The following is a 13,081-nucleotide window of genomic DNA, read 5'->3' on the forward strand; positions in this document are numbered from 1 at the left end:
GGGGGTGTGTGCTGTGTGCTGTGGGGGTGTGCTGTGTGCTGTGGGGGTGTGTGCTGTGGGGGCTGTGTGCTGTGGGTGTACTGTGTGCTGTGGGGGTGGGGTGTGTGTGTGCTGTGTGCTGTGGGGGTGTGTGTGTGTGCTGTGTGGGTGTGTGCTGTGTGCTGTGGGGGTGTGTGCTGTGTGCTGTGGGGGTGGTGCTGTGTGCTGGGGGTGTGTGCTGTGTGCTGTGGGGGTGTGTGCTGTGTGCTGTGTGGGTGTGTGCTGTGTGCTGTGGGGGTGTGGTGTGTGCTGTGGTGGGTGTGTGCTGTGTGCTGTGTGGGTGTGTGCTGTGTGCTGTGGGGGTGTGTGTGTGGGTGTGTGCTGTGTGTGTGGGGGTGTGTGCTGTGTGGGTGTGTGTGCTGTGTGCTGCTGTGGGTGTGTGCTGTGTGCTGTGGGGGTGTGCTGTGTGCTGTGGGGGGTGTGTGTGTGCTGTGGGGGTGTGTGCTGTGTGCTGTGGGGTGCTGTGTGCTGTGGGGGTGTGTGCTGTGTGCTGTGGGGGTGTGTGCTGTGTGCTGTGGGGGTGTGTGCTGTGTGCTGTGGGGGGTGTGCTGTGTGCTGTGGGGGTGTGTGCTGTGTGCTGTGTGGGTGTGTGCTGTGTGCTGTGGGGGTGTGTGCTGTGTGCTGTGGGGGTGTGTGCTGTGTGCTGGTGTGTGCTGTGTGCTGTGGTGTGTGTGTGCTGTGTGTTGTGTGTGTGGGGTGTGTGCTGTGTGGGTGTGTGCTGTGTGCTGGGGGGTGTGCTGTGTGCTGTGTGGGTGTGTGCTGTGTGCTGTGTGCTGTGTGCTGTGTGGGTGTGTGCTGTGTGGTGGGGTGTGTGTGTGTGTGTGGGGGTGTGTGCTGTGTGGGTGTGTGCTGTGTGTGATGTGGGGGTGTGTGCTGTGTGCTGTGGGGGTGTGTGCTGTGGGTGTGTGTGTGTGCTGTGGGGTGTGTGTGGTGGGTGTGTGCTGTGTGGGTGTGTGCTGTGTGCTGTGGGGTGTGTGCTGTGTGCTGTGGGGTGTGTGCTGTGTGCTGTGTGTGGTGTGTGTGTGCTGTGGGTGTGTGCTGTGTGCTGTGCTGGCTGTGTGTGCTGTGTGCTGTGGGGGTGTGCTGTGTGCTGTGTGTGCTGTGTGTGGGGGTGTGCTGTGTGCTGTGGGGGTGTGTGCTGTGTGTGCTGTGGGGGTGTGTGCTGTGTGCTGTGGGGGTGTGTGCTGTGTGCTGTGGGGGTGTGTGCTGTGTGCTGTGTGGGTGCTGTGTGCTGTGGGGTGTGTGCTGTGTGCTGTGTGGGTGTGTGCTGTGTGTGTGTGGGGTGTGTGTGTGTGTGCTGTGGGGGTGTGTGCTGTGTGCTGTGTGGTGTGGGGGGTGTGCTGTGTGTGTGTGTGTGTGCTGTGGGTGTGTGCTGTGTGCTGTGGGGTGTGTGCTGTGTGTGTGTGTGTGTGCTGTGTGCTGTGGGGGTGTGTGCTGTGTGCTGTGGGGTGTGTGCTGTGTGCTGTGGGGGTGTGTGCTGTGTGCTGTGGGGGGTGTGTGCTGTGTGTGTGTGGTGTGTGCTGTGTGCTGTGTGGGTGTACTGTGTGCTGTGGGGGTGTGTGCTGTGTGTGTGTGCTGTGTGTGTGTGTGTGCTGTGTGCTGTGTGTGCTGTGTGCTGTGGTGTGTGCTGTGTGCTGTGTGGGTGTGTGCTGTGTGCTGTGGGGGTGTGTTGTGTGCTGTGGGGGTGTGTGTGTGTGGGTGTGTGCTGTGTGCTGTGGGGGTGTGTGCTGTGTGCTGTGGGGTGTGTGTGTGTGTGCTGTGCTGGGGTGTGTGCTGTGTGCTGTGGGGGTGTGTGCTGTGTGCTGTGGGGGGTGTGCTGTGTGCTGTGTGTGTGCTGTGTGGGTGTGTGCTGTGTGCTGTGGGGGTGTGTGCTGTGTGCTGTGGGGGTGTGTGCTGTGTGCTGTGGGGGTGTGTGCTGTGTGCTGTGTGCTGTGGGTGTGTGCTGTGTGCTGTGGGGGTGTGTGCTGTGTGCTGTGTGTGCTGTGTGGGTGGGTGTGTGCTGTGTGGGTGTGGGTGTGTGTGTGTGTGTGTGGTGTGTGCTGTGGGGGTGTGTGCTGTGTGTGTGGGGGTGTGTGCTGTGTGCTGTGGGGGTGTGTGCTGTGTGCTGTGGGGGTGTGTGTGTGTGCTGTGTGTGTGTGTGTGCTGTGCTGTGGGGGTGTGCTGTGTGTGTGGGTGTGTGCTGTGTGCTGTGGGGGTGTGCTGTGTGCTGTGTGGGTGTGTGCTGTGTGGTGTGTGGTGTGTGGGGTGTGTGTGTGTGGGTGTGTGCTGTGGGGGTGTACTGTGTGCTGTGGGGGTGTGTGTGTGTGTGGGGCTGTGTGCTGTGTGCTGTGTGTGTGTGTGTGTGTGTGTGTGTGTGTGCTGTGTGTGGGGTGTGTGTGTGTGTGGGGGTGTGTGCTGTGTGCTGTGGGTGTGTGCTGTGTGCTGTGGGGGTGTGTGTGTGTGCTGTGGGGGGGTGTGCTGTGTGCTGTGGGGGTGTGTGCTGTGCTGTGTGGTGTGTGCTGTGTGCTGTGGGGGGGTGTGTGCTGTGTGCTGTGGGGGTGTGTGCTGTGTGCTGTGGGGGTGTGCTGTGTGCTGTGGGTGGTGTGTGCTGTGGGGGCTGTGCTGTGTGCTGTGGGGTGTGCTGTGTGTGGTGGGTGTGTGGGTGTGCTGTGTGCTGTGGGGGTGTGTGTGTGCTGTGGGGGTGTGTGCTGTGTGTGTGCTGTGTGCTGTGTGTGTGCTGTGTGGGCTGTGTGCTGTGTGCTGTGGGTGTGTGCTGTGTGCTGTGGGGGTGTGTGCTGTGTGCTGGGGGTGTGCTGTGTGCTGTGTGTGTGTGGCTGTGTGTGGGTGTGTGCTGTGTGCTGTGGGGTGTGTGCTGTGTGCTGTGGGGGTGTGTGTGCTGTGTGGGTGTGTGCTGTGTGCTGTGGGGGTGTGCTGTGTGCTGTGGGGGTGTGCTGTGTGCGGTGTGGGTGTGTGCTGTGTGCTGTGGGGGTGTACTGTGTGCTGGGGGGGTGTGTGCTGTGTGCTGTGGGGGTGTGTGCTGTGTGGGTGTGCTGTGTGTGTGCTGTGGGGGTGTGTGCTGTGTGCTGTGGGGGTGTGCTGTGTGTGTGGGGGTGTGCTGTGTGCTGTGGGGGTGTGTTGTGTGCTGTGTGTGTGTGCTGTGTGCTGTGTGCTGTGTGCTGTGTGTGTGTGTGTGTGCTGTGGGGTGTGTGCTGTGTGCTGTGGGGGTGTGCTGTGTGCTGTGGGGGGGTGCTGTGTGCTGTGTGGTGTGTGCTGTGTGCTGTGCTGTGTGCTGTGGGGGTGTGTGCTGTGTGCTGTGGGGGTGTGTGCTGTGTGCTGTGTGCTGTGGTGTGTGCTGTGTGCTGTGGGGGTGTGTGCTGTGTGCTGTGGGTGTGTGCTGTGTGCTGTGGGGGTGTGTGCTGTGTGCTGTGGTGTGCTGTGTGCTGTGTGGGTGTGTGCTGTGTGCTGTGTGGGTGTGTGCTGTGTGCTGTGGGTGTGTGCTGTGTGCTGTGGGTGTGTGCTGTGTGCTGTGGGGGTGTGGTGTGTGCTGTGTGCTGTGTGGGTGGGCTGTGTGCTGTGTGTGTGGGGGTGTGTGCTGTGTGGGTGTGTGCTGTGTGCTGTGGGGGGTGGTGTGTGCTGTGGGGGTGTGTGCTGTGTGTGTGGGTGTGTGCTGTGTGCTGTGGGGGTGTGTGCTGTGTGCTGTGTGGGTGTGCTGTGTGCTGTGGGGGTGTGTGCTGTGTGCTGTGGGGGTGTGTGCTGTGTGCTGTGTGTGCTGTGTGCTGTGGGTGTGTGCTGTGTGCTGTGGGGGTGTGTGCTGTGTGCTGTGGGGGTGTGTGCTGTGTGCTGTGGGGGTGTGTGCTGTGTGGTGTGGGTGTGTGCTGTGTGCTGTGGGGGTGTGTGCTGTGCTGTGTGTGCTGTGTGCTGTGTGGGTGTGTGCTGTGTGCTGTGGGGTGTGTGCTGTGTGCTGTGGGGGTGTGTGCTGTGTGCTGTGGGGGTGTGTGCTGTGTGCTGTGTGGGTGTGTGCTGTGTGCTGTGGGGGTGTGTGCTGTGTGCTGTGGGGGTGTGCTGTGTGCTGTGGGGGTGTGTGCTGTGTGCTGCTGGGTGTGTGCTGTGTGCTGTGGGGGTGTGTGTGTGCTGTGGGTGTGCTGTGGGGGTGTGTGCTGTGTGTGTGGTGTGTGCTGTGGGGGTGTGTGCTGTGTGCTGTGGGGGTGTGTGCTGTGTGCTGTGGGGTGTGTGCTGTGTGCTGTGGGGTGTGTGCTGTGTGCTGTGGGGGTGTGTGCTGTGTGCTGTGGGGGTGTGTGCTGTGTGCTGTGGGGGTGTGTGCTGTGGGCTGTGTGGGTGTGTGCTGTGTGCTGTGGGGGTGTGCTGTGTGCTGTGGGGGTGTGTGCTGTGTGCTGTGGGGGTGTGTGCTGTGTGCTGTGGGGGTGTGTGCTGTGTGCTGTGGGGGTGTGTGCTGTGTGCTGTGTGGGTGTGTGTGTGCTGTGTGTGTGTGTGTGTGGTGTGTACTGTGTGCTGTGGGGTGTGTGCTGTGTGCTGTGGGGGTGTGTTGTGTGCTGTGTGGGTGTGTGCTGTGTGCTGTGTGGGGTGTGCTGTGTGCTGTGGGGGTGTGTGCTGTGTGCTGTGTGGGTGTGTGCTGTGTGCTGTGGGGGGTGTGCTGTGTGCTGTGGGGGTGTGTGTGTGTGTGGCTGTGTGCTGTGTGGGTGTGGCTGTGTGCTGTGTGTGTGCTGTGTGCTGTGGGGGTGTGTGCTGTGTGCTGTGGGGGTGTGTGCTGTGTGCTGTGGGGGTGTGTGCTGTGTGCTGTGGGGGTGTGTGCTGTGTGCTGTGGGGGTGTGCTGTGTGCTGTGTGGGTGTGTGCTGTGTGCTGTGGGGGTGTGCTGTGTGCTGTGGGGTGTGTGCTGTGTGTGTGCTGTGGGGTGTGTGCTGTGTGCTGTGGGGGTGTGTGCTGTGTGCTGTGTGGGTGTGTGCTGTGTGTGTGTGGGTGTGTGCTGTGTGCTGTGGGGGTGTGCTGTGTGCTGTGGGGGTGTGTGCTGTGTGGGTGGGGGTGTGTGCTGTGTGCTGTGGGGGTGTGCTGTGTGCTGTGGGGGTGTGTGCTGTGTGCTGTGGGGGGTGTGTGCTGTGTGCTGTGGGGGTGTGTACTGTGTGCTGTGGGGGTGTGCTGTGTGCTGTGGGGGTGTGCTGTGTGCTGTGGGGGTGTGCTGTGTGCTGTGGGGGTGTGCTGTGTGCTGTGTGGGTGTGTGCTGTGTGCTGTGTGGGGTGTACTGTGTGCTGTGGGGGTGTGTGCTGTGTGCTGTGGGGTGTGCTGTGTGCTGTGGGGGTGTGTGCTGTGTGCTGTGTGGCTGTGTGCTGTGTGGTGTGTGCTGTGTGGGGGTGTGTGCTGTGTGCTGTGGGGTGTGTGCTGTGTGCTGTGGGGGTGTGTGCTGTGTGCTGTGGGGGTGTGCTGTGTGCTGTGTGTGTGCTGTGTGGGTGTGTGCTGTGTGCTGTGGGGGTGTGCTGTGTGCTGTGGGGGTGTCTGTGTGCTGTGTGGGTGTGCTCTGTGTGTGGGGGTGTGTGCTGTGTGCTGTGGGGGTCTGTACTGTGTGGGGGTCTGTACTGTGTGCTGTGGGGGTGTGCTGTGTGCTGTGGGGGTGTGTTGTGGTCTGTGGGGGTGTACTGTGTGCTGTGGGGGTGTGCTGTGTGCTGTGGGGGTGTGCTGTGTGCTCTGGGTGGGTGTCAGTACTGTGTGCTGTGGGGGTCTGTAGTGCTGTGTGGTGTGGGGGTGTGCTGTGTGCTCTGGTCCGGTGGGTGTCAGTACTGTGTGCTGTGGGGGTCTGTACTGTGTGTGGTTGGGGGGTGCTGTGTGCTGTTGTTCTGTGGGGGGGTGCTGTGTGCTGTGGTTCTGTGGGGGGGTGCTGTGTGCTGTGAGGAGCGCTCCCTACGTTTGAGCCCGGCGCTGGCTTTGTGCGGGGGGGTGTGCTGCACCACCTTGGTGCCCCCTGAGATCACGTGCAGTCGGGAGTCACTCTGCAGGTCCAGGACTCTCTCAGGATCCAGCTCCTCCACAGGCTCCTGTAACAAGAGCAGCAACAAACCCAAGTCAGGAACGCAAGGGTCAAAGAGCTACAGAGCTCTGAGGCACCGTGCACAAGCAAGCCGATCAGGCACGGAAATAAAGAATCCCATTGCATAGCAGTTTGATCCAATCTTGTTTGTTTCTTAGTTTTTTTTAATAATTTAGTTGTGTCCAATTTTTTACGAAGGCTTTCTCCCCAATTTAGTGTGCCCAATTATTATCTGTACCCTCGGCTCACCGCTCACAACCTCCCCGCTGACTCGGGGAACGGAGGCTGGAGCACGCGTCCTCCGAAATGTGCTCCTGCAGATCCACAGCGAGGCCAGCAGACCTATAGCGCCGGAGGACAACACAGATCTGGAAGCTCCACTGCAGAACCACAGGCGCCCTATCGGCCACAGAGGGCACTGATGCGCGGTGAGCCGTGGATTCCCCTGCCAACCTAAGCCCTCCCTACCCGGGCAGCGCTCGGCTAATTGTGCACCACCCCATGGGAACTCCCGGTCACAGTCAGCTGTAACGTAGCCTGGACTCGAACCTGCGATCCCCAGGCTATGGGGCACATCCTGCACTCCACATGGAGCGCTTTTCTTACTCGATACACCACTCGGGACCCCCTATCCTGGTTTTGATCACACAAACCTGCGCTTGTAATCAAGCTCGTAGTAAAACCTGGAATGGATGAAACTGCTAAGCAACAGGAGTCTTATTGCAGCCCTGGTCACTTCTACATGTGGCGTATGGCTCGTTATTACAAGTCAGTTTGGAGCAGCGCTGGGATTAGCGGAGGCAGGGTTGACCCACCTTCATCTGTGGCACAGACTCTCCTGTCAGCATGGCTTCGTCCACGATGCACCTCCCTCTGAGCAGGAGCACATCGCAGGGGACCAGGTGCTCCTGAGGGGACCGGCCTGCAGGGGGCGACAGAAACAGCATCACAACACCACCGAACCAGAGAGGTACTTAACAGAACCAGTGTCTTCAACAGGCATACTAAAATACATGTACACAGCTACGGCCTAAAGTTTTGCATCCCCTAGAATTTTAGCATTGAGACAGTTAAAAAAAAAATCCTATATGAACATAATTTAGATCTTTTATTTAACATCATGTAATCAAAGAAACTACAAAATCATGTTGCAAAAGTGTACCGGAAGTCACATTTTTCAACTTTTGTCAGTTTTTCGTTAAGTACAGTATATGAAAAACTACAAAGCAGTGTGCAATTCAACATGTTTACATAACATTATTCAGCAGGTTTCATTCGACTTTATGAAGCAAAATTTGTAAACTTTGTAGGGTGAAGCAATGCTTTTGGCCATGGTCAAGTAGACTGTTGAGTTAATAGTTAACAGTTCTGGATAACACACCCAGAAAACTCGACTCACTGACTTGCTTTTCCGTGATACAGTTTTCAAACTGCAGAAATACTCAAAAGATAACGGATAAAGACGCCTGCCAAATAAATAATAATAATAAAAATAATAAATCTGACAGATGTTTCGACTAGAAGTCTTTTCTCAGCGTCTTCGATGAGAACATTGAAAAAGACTTGCCAGTCGAAATGTCTGTCGCTGAAATGATTAGTTCTTTTAGTGTTTCTCCAGTTTGAAAACTGTTCTCTCAGTGTACACTCTAGAGAATAAACTAATTCTGCTTTACAGTCGAATGAAAACTGCTGAACAATGTTTGTTAACATGTTGAAATACATATTCCTTTGCAGTTTTCCATATACTTCATGAAAAACTGACATCTGAAAAATGTGACATTTCGAAATCTAGCATGAAATACTACTGCACCACTACTATGGCTTCCAGAAGACTTTTGCAATAGCGTTTTGTAGTTTCTTTGATTACATGATGTTAAATAAAATATCTAAATTATGTTGATATAGGTCTTTTTTTTTAATAGTCTCAATCTTAAAATTCTAGTTGCTGCAAAACCAGCATCTCATTAACCCAGTCGGACGCTTTAAGAGAACAGATAATCGCCCCTAATTCTTGTCTGTAAGTGGCATACAAGGGCTAGGATGAATGGGGTTGGACCATCAACTGGAGGCATTATAAAAATAATTGCTGCAGCTGCCTGGCAAACCGTTACAGTGTAAAGGAGAAGGACGTAAAGCTTACCTATGGAGACGAGATCCCCAGGAATGAGCTCATCGCTTTGTATGGGTCTCCACTTCCTGCTTCTGTAGACCTGCCAGTTCACACACAGATGGAAATAAGACACAAACTTTGTTCTAGACTTTGTGTTAGAATGAACCAATAAGAAATACCTGGAGACTTCAATGTGCCTGTAAGCAACATCAGTGTGGTTAGTGTCTGGCTTGTTAAACTCTGTTGGGTGCGTATTGCTCATGACGGTGGGGAGCACAGAAGCTCTGAGAATCCAAGGCGCTCACCTGGATCATGTAGGGCTTGTTGCCCATCTTGCGGATCTCTGACATGTTCCTCTTCTGCTGCTGGACCAGGGAGGCCTCGAACGCCACCAGCATGAAGAGGGTGAAGATGCTGTAATACCAGTACTCATCCAGACACCACAGCCCCACGCAGAACACCTGCACATGTAACAAGAACAGGTGAGGCAGGTACAGAACACATCTACAGTGCACTGTAATACAAGAACTCATCCAGACACCACAGCCCCATGCAGAACACCTGCACAGGTAACAAGAACAGGTGAGGCAGGTACAGAACACATCTACAGTGCACTGTAATACAAGAACTCATCCAGACACCACAGCCCCATGCAGAACACCTGCACAGGTAACAAGAACAGGTGAGGCAGGTACAGAACACATCTACAGTGCACTGTAATACCAGTACTCATCCAGACACCACAGCCCCACGCAGAACACCTGCACATACAAGAACAGGTCCAGACACCACAGCCCCAGTGCAGAACACCTCCAGACACCACAGCCCCACGCAGAACACACAGGTAACAAGAACAGGTGAGGCAGGAACACCTGCACAGAACACATCTACAGTGCACTGTAATACAAGAACTCATCCAGACACCACAGCCCCACGCAGAACACCTGCACAGGTAACAAGAACAGGTGAGGCAGGTACAGAACACATCTACAGTGCACTGTAATACAAGAACTCATCCAGACACCACAGCCCCACGCAGAACACCTGCACAGTAACAAGAACAGGTGAGGCAGGTACAGAACACATCTACAGTGCACTGTAATACAAGAACTCATCCAGACACCACAGCCCCACGCAGAACACCTGCACAGGTAACAAGAACAGGTGAGGCAGGTACAGAACACATCTACAGTGCACTGTAATACAAGAACTCATCCAGACACCACAGCCCCACGCAGAACACCTGCACAGGTAACAAGAACAGGTGAGGCAGGTACAGAACACATCTACAGTGCACTGTAATACAAGAACTCATCCAGACACCACAGCCCCACGCAGAACACCTGCACAGGTAACAAGAACAGGTGAGGCAGGTACAGAACACATCTACAGTGCACTGTAATACAAGAACTCATCCAGACACCACAGCCCCACGCAGAACACCTGCACAGGTAACAAGAACAGGTGAGGCAGGTACAGAACACATCTACAGTGCACTGTAATACAAGAACTCATCCAGACACCACAGCCCCACGCAGAACACCTGCACAGGTAACAAGAACAGGTGAGGGAGGTACAGAACACATCTACAGTGCACTGTAATACCAGTATTCATGCAGACACCACAGCCCCACGCAGAACACCTGCACAGGTAACAAGAACAGGTGAGGGAGGTACAGAACACATCTACAGTGCACTGCTCATGCAGACACCACAGATTGTGCCTGTACACTGATGGTAATAAGATTCCTGTTGCACAGCAGTTTCACCCATTCCAGGTTTTACTGCAAGCTTGATTAGCCCCAGTCTATAGGCAAGATGCTTGGGTGTGTCTTATCAAACTGTTATGCAATTGGAGTCTTATTTCCAGCCCTGCTGCCTGTCTGTTTGTCTGTGTCCTTTGTCCTTTCCAAGCTCAGTTCAGTCTTCTGAATCCTTTCCACCTGACCCCGGCAATCACATGAATGGGAGCCCATGCCAACTGTGGCACCAGCCCACTCTCCCCAGACATGCTCAGATAACCCCACTCCCAACTCCCTGGGATTTCTCGGAGCTCAGCCAAGGGCATGCCACACTTCAAAGCCCCCAGCCAGACCCTCCCTTCCACAGCACCCAGCTGCCTTTCAACAGAGCTGGGAGGCTTCAACGAACAGGCAAGGAGGAGCCTCACTCTTAAGACACACACAGACATAGATATCAGATCAGCCCCAAGTCTAGCCGCTGGAAGATTACCGTACTGTGAAAGGTGTAAGCGCATCTATCAGCACAGGAATGGAAATAAGACTCCTGTTGCACAGTAGTTTCACCGATTCCAGGTTTTATTCAGAGCTTGATTAGCCAGTGTATAGGTAACAAGCTCTGGAGTGTCTTATTAAACTCATAGCAAAACCAGGAATGGATCAAACTGCTGTTCAACGGGAGTCCTATTTCCATACCTGCAGCACTTTTTTCTGCATAAATCTTATTGGCTAAATTTCTTTTTAAACCCTCCAATTGGCTCATGCAGGGTGAAATGACAAAAAAATGAATACCTTTGTGTCGCTGACCAAATAAAAGTCTCTAAAGCCGTGCCCTGACGCCAGCCCACAATAAACAAAACAAAGACTGCGGATTAGCCACAGCATCAGAGATTCTGTATTTTTTTTAATAAGAGTTTAATGGAATAAAAATGGATGAAAACCGGAACTGGACTGCAGTTTTCACCTTATAGTAGAAAAGTGTTCCGATCCGATTTCAGCCTCAGCTCATATCAATACTTCTATAATAAAAGCCGCCCACAAATTAGGAGAACAATCTGCAGGCTAGATAAAACACTTCTTATCTAAGAGCGGCTTTAGACGGCTAGGTTATGATCTTATTCATTTTTTTTTTAAATCGGTGAAGCGCTTTTAGCTCAGTTAATAGTGTCTCAATTCTCCTCCACTTGTGAATGTGCTTACATCTGTAAAAGCACAGCACCACTGCCAAATCTGTCCACCCTCCCCCCTTCTATTAAAACCACAAGCTATTCATCCTTACTCACAGGAAGAAAAGCATCCGTCATCTGGAACTACACAAATAAGCATCGCGATCAGACAAATATTAACGCCTACACGCTTTGGCAGGGGGAGTTACAGTGGGAAAAATCTTTGGAATTTTTATTTTATTTTTTTATTCCTTTATCTTTTTTTTTTTCGTGACCCACAAGTCCAGCGTTCTCATCAGCATCGTAGTTCATTCTGGCTGTCTCTCAATTTCTTTCAGGTGTGCAATGTGTCAAAGCAAAGGGGAACAAATTCACTGCACTAGCGCTGCACAAACCCATTATTCGGTGATTCAGATCGAGCGCTCCACAGGTGAGGGTCACTGCCGTTGGCTGGGCTAGTTTGCCATGGGTTTGTGTTGAGAACAGCAGCGATCATCACAAACCCAAGCAGCTGCTTCTTCACTCGTTTCACTTGGAACAGTAAACTCGCTCAGTCAACCCCAGTGACCCTCACCTGGTTGTCAGCACCTGATTTCAGTGGAGCGCCCAACCTGAATAAATGAACGCATGTGCAGCACTGCAGATCACTGTGATGGGCGCTGCAGACAGTCAACAAGGAGTGGTCACCTAATTTAACAGACAGCGTACTAATCGTGCAATATATGATATTGCCTATAATGCCTGACTCGCCAGACACCCTCCACAGTGTATCACTCCTGGTGACCGGCTTCTCAGAGCAGACAAGACCACTGCATTGTGCCACATTCCCCTCCGCACCATGAGACCAGTCTGGAAAACTCATCTCGTTCCCAGTATCAAACTGGGGCTGCAGCCGGTTCAATCTACACTTTACACAGAAGTCAAAGACCCCCTGTATGTATCAGGTGCTACTCATGATACACTCATCAACCTCCAATATTTCCCTGACAGCCCAATATATTCACTTCATTTTTTTTTTTTTTCTGCAGTCAGATTTAAACCCCGCCCCTCTCTAGCGTCCTTCTCATTGGACGCTCATTGGGTAACTTCCACCACAGTGAGGCGAGATCGAGTTACAGACAGACAGAGTGCTGATTGAAGCTGATTTGATCGCAATCTACTGCTGATGGAAATGAACAAGTCTGATTCCAAATCACTTTCAAGTTCTACCAGATCATTTCTATATCGGAGAAGAAAATCTCCAGCCTTGCACTGACCATTCACCCCGATCTTTAGAGAGCAGGTTGAAGGGCACTTTATTGTTGAATCAAGCAGCTGGCAACGTCAATTTTTTCTAGTTTTCTTCTCCCCTTACCTGAAAGACAAAGAATGGTGCAGTCGCCCTTTCCTTAAACAGCTGGAGAAATTCAGGCACCACCATCTCTGCCCTGTGATACAGAAGCAAATGAATAAATAGATGTAAAAAATGTGCAAAAGCAATCGTTTCTCCGATAGTGATGAAATTCCTTGCTCGCTGGTTAATCCCTTGCTCTGTTTGGCACGTACTTGTTCATCCCGTATTTCTTCTCCGCAGTCCGCAGCTCCGATTCCTCCTGGTATCCCTTCCAGGTGTGGAAAAAGCCGAACGGCTGCTCCACGGGGAAAGCCACGGGAACGAAGCGCTTCCTCTCCTCCCCGTCGTACCAGTACCGCAGCTTCTGGAACTCGAACGAGATCACCTCCCGTCCGCCCTCGTCCTGCCGAGTGAGCCAAACCAACCGGCAGACTTTTAAAAACCGGACAGCTTCGAAACTCGATCACGAACTCGCAAAAGAGGCCAAAGTTACAAGTTAAAAAGCAAGCAGCCGGGTTCTGAAAAATCTAGCATTACGCGCCCCCATGTGTTCCTACAACTGTTTAAATAACGTACCGGTCATTTTTCTTTTGATTGTTAACACCCTGACAACACTTACAACTTTAAAGTCTGTTTCAAAGCTTTTTTCAAAACGTCTGCTGACAAAAGCACTGATAGTG

The 13,081-nt window shown here is 53.4% G+C and overlaps 1 protein-coding gene across 1 annotated transcript in view; it reads right to left on the reverse strand.

The window, feature by feature from the left end:
* The window catches only part of atp13a1 (ATPase 13A1), a 41,122-nt gene that overhangs the window by 17,359 nt on the left and 10,682 nt on the right, over positions 1-13,081 (reverse strand). Inside the window, exons 3-8 of the mRNA XM_041235649.1 lie at positions 12,614-12,859; positions 12,423-12,495; positions 8,469-8,624; positions 8,194-8,263; positions 6,869-6,975; positions 5,931-6,060 (exon numbers count right to left, since the gene is read on the reverse strand). Of these exons, the coding sequence (XP_041091583.1) occupies positions 5,931-6,060; positions 6,869-6,975; positions 8,194-8,263; positions 8,469-8,624; positions 12,423-12,495; positions 12,614-12,859 (782 nt within the window). The remainder of the gene's footprint in view (positions 1-5,930; positions 6,061-6,868; positions 6,976-8,193; positions 8,264-8,468; positions 8,625-12,422; positions 12,496-12,613; positions 12,860-13,081) is intronic.

This window comes from Polyodon spathula, chromosome 38 (genome assembly GCF_017654505.1).
Source record: "Polyodon spathula isolate WHYD16114869_AA chromosome 38, ASM1765450v1, whole genome shotgun sequence".
Lineage (NCBI taxonomy): Eukaryota > Metazoa > Chordata > Actinopteri > Acipenseriformes > Polyodontidae > Polyodon > Polyodon spathula.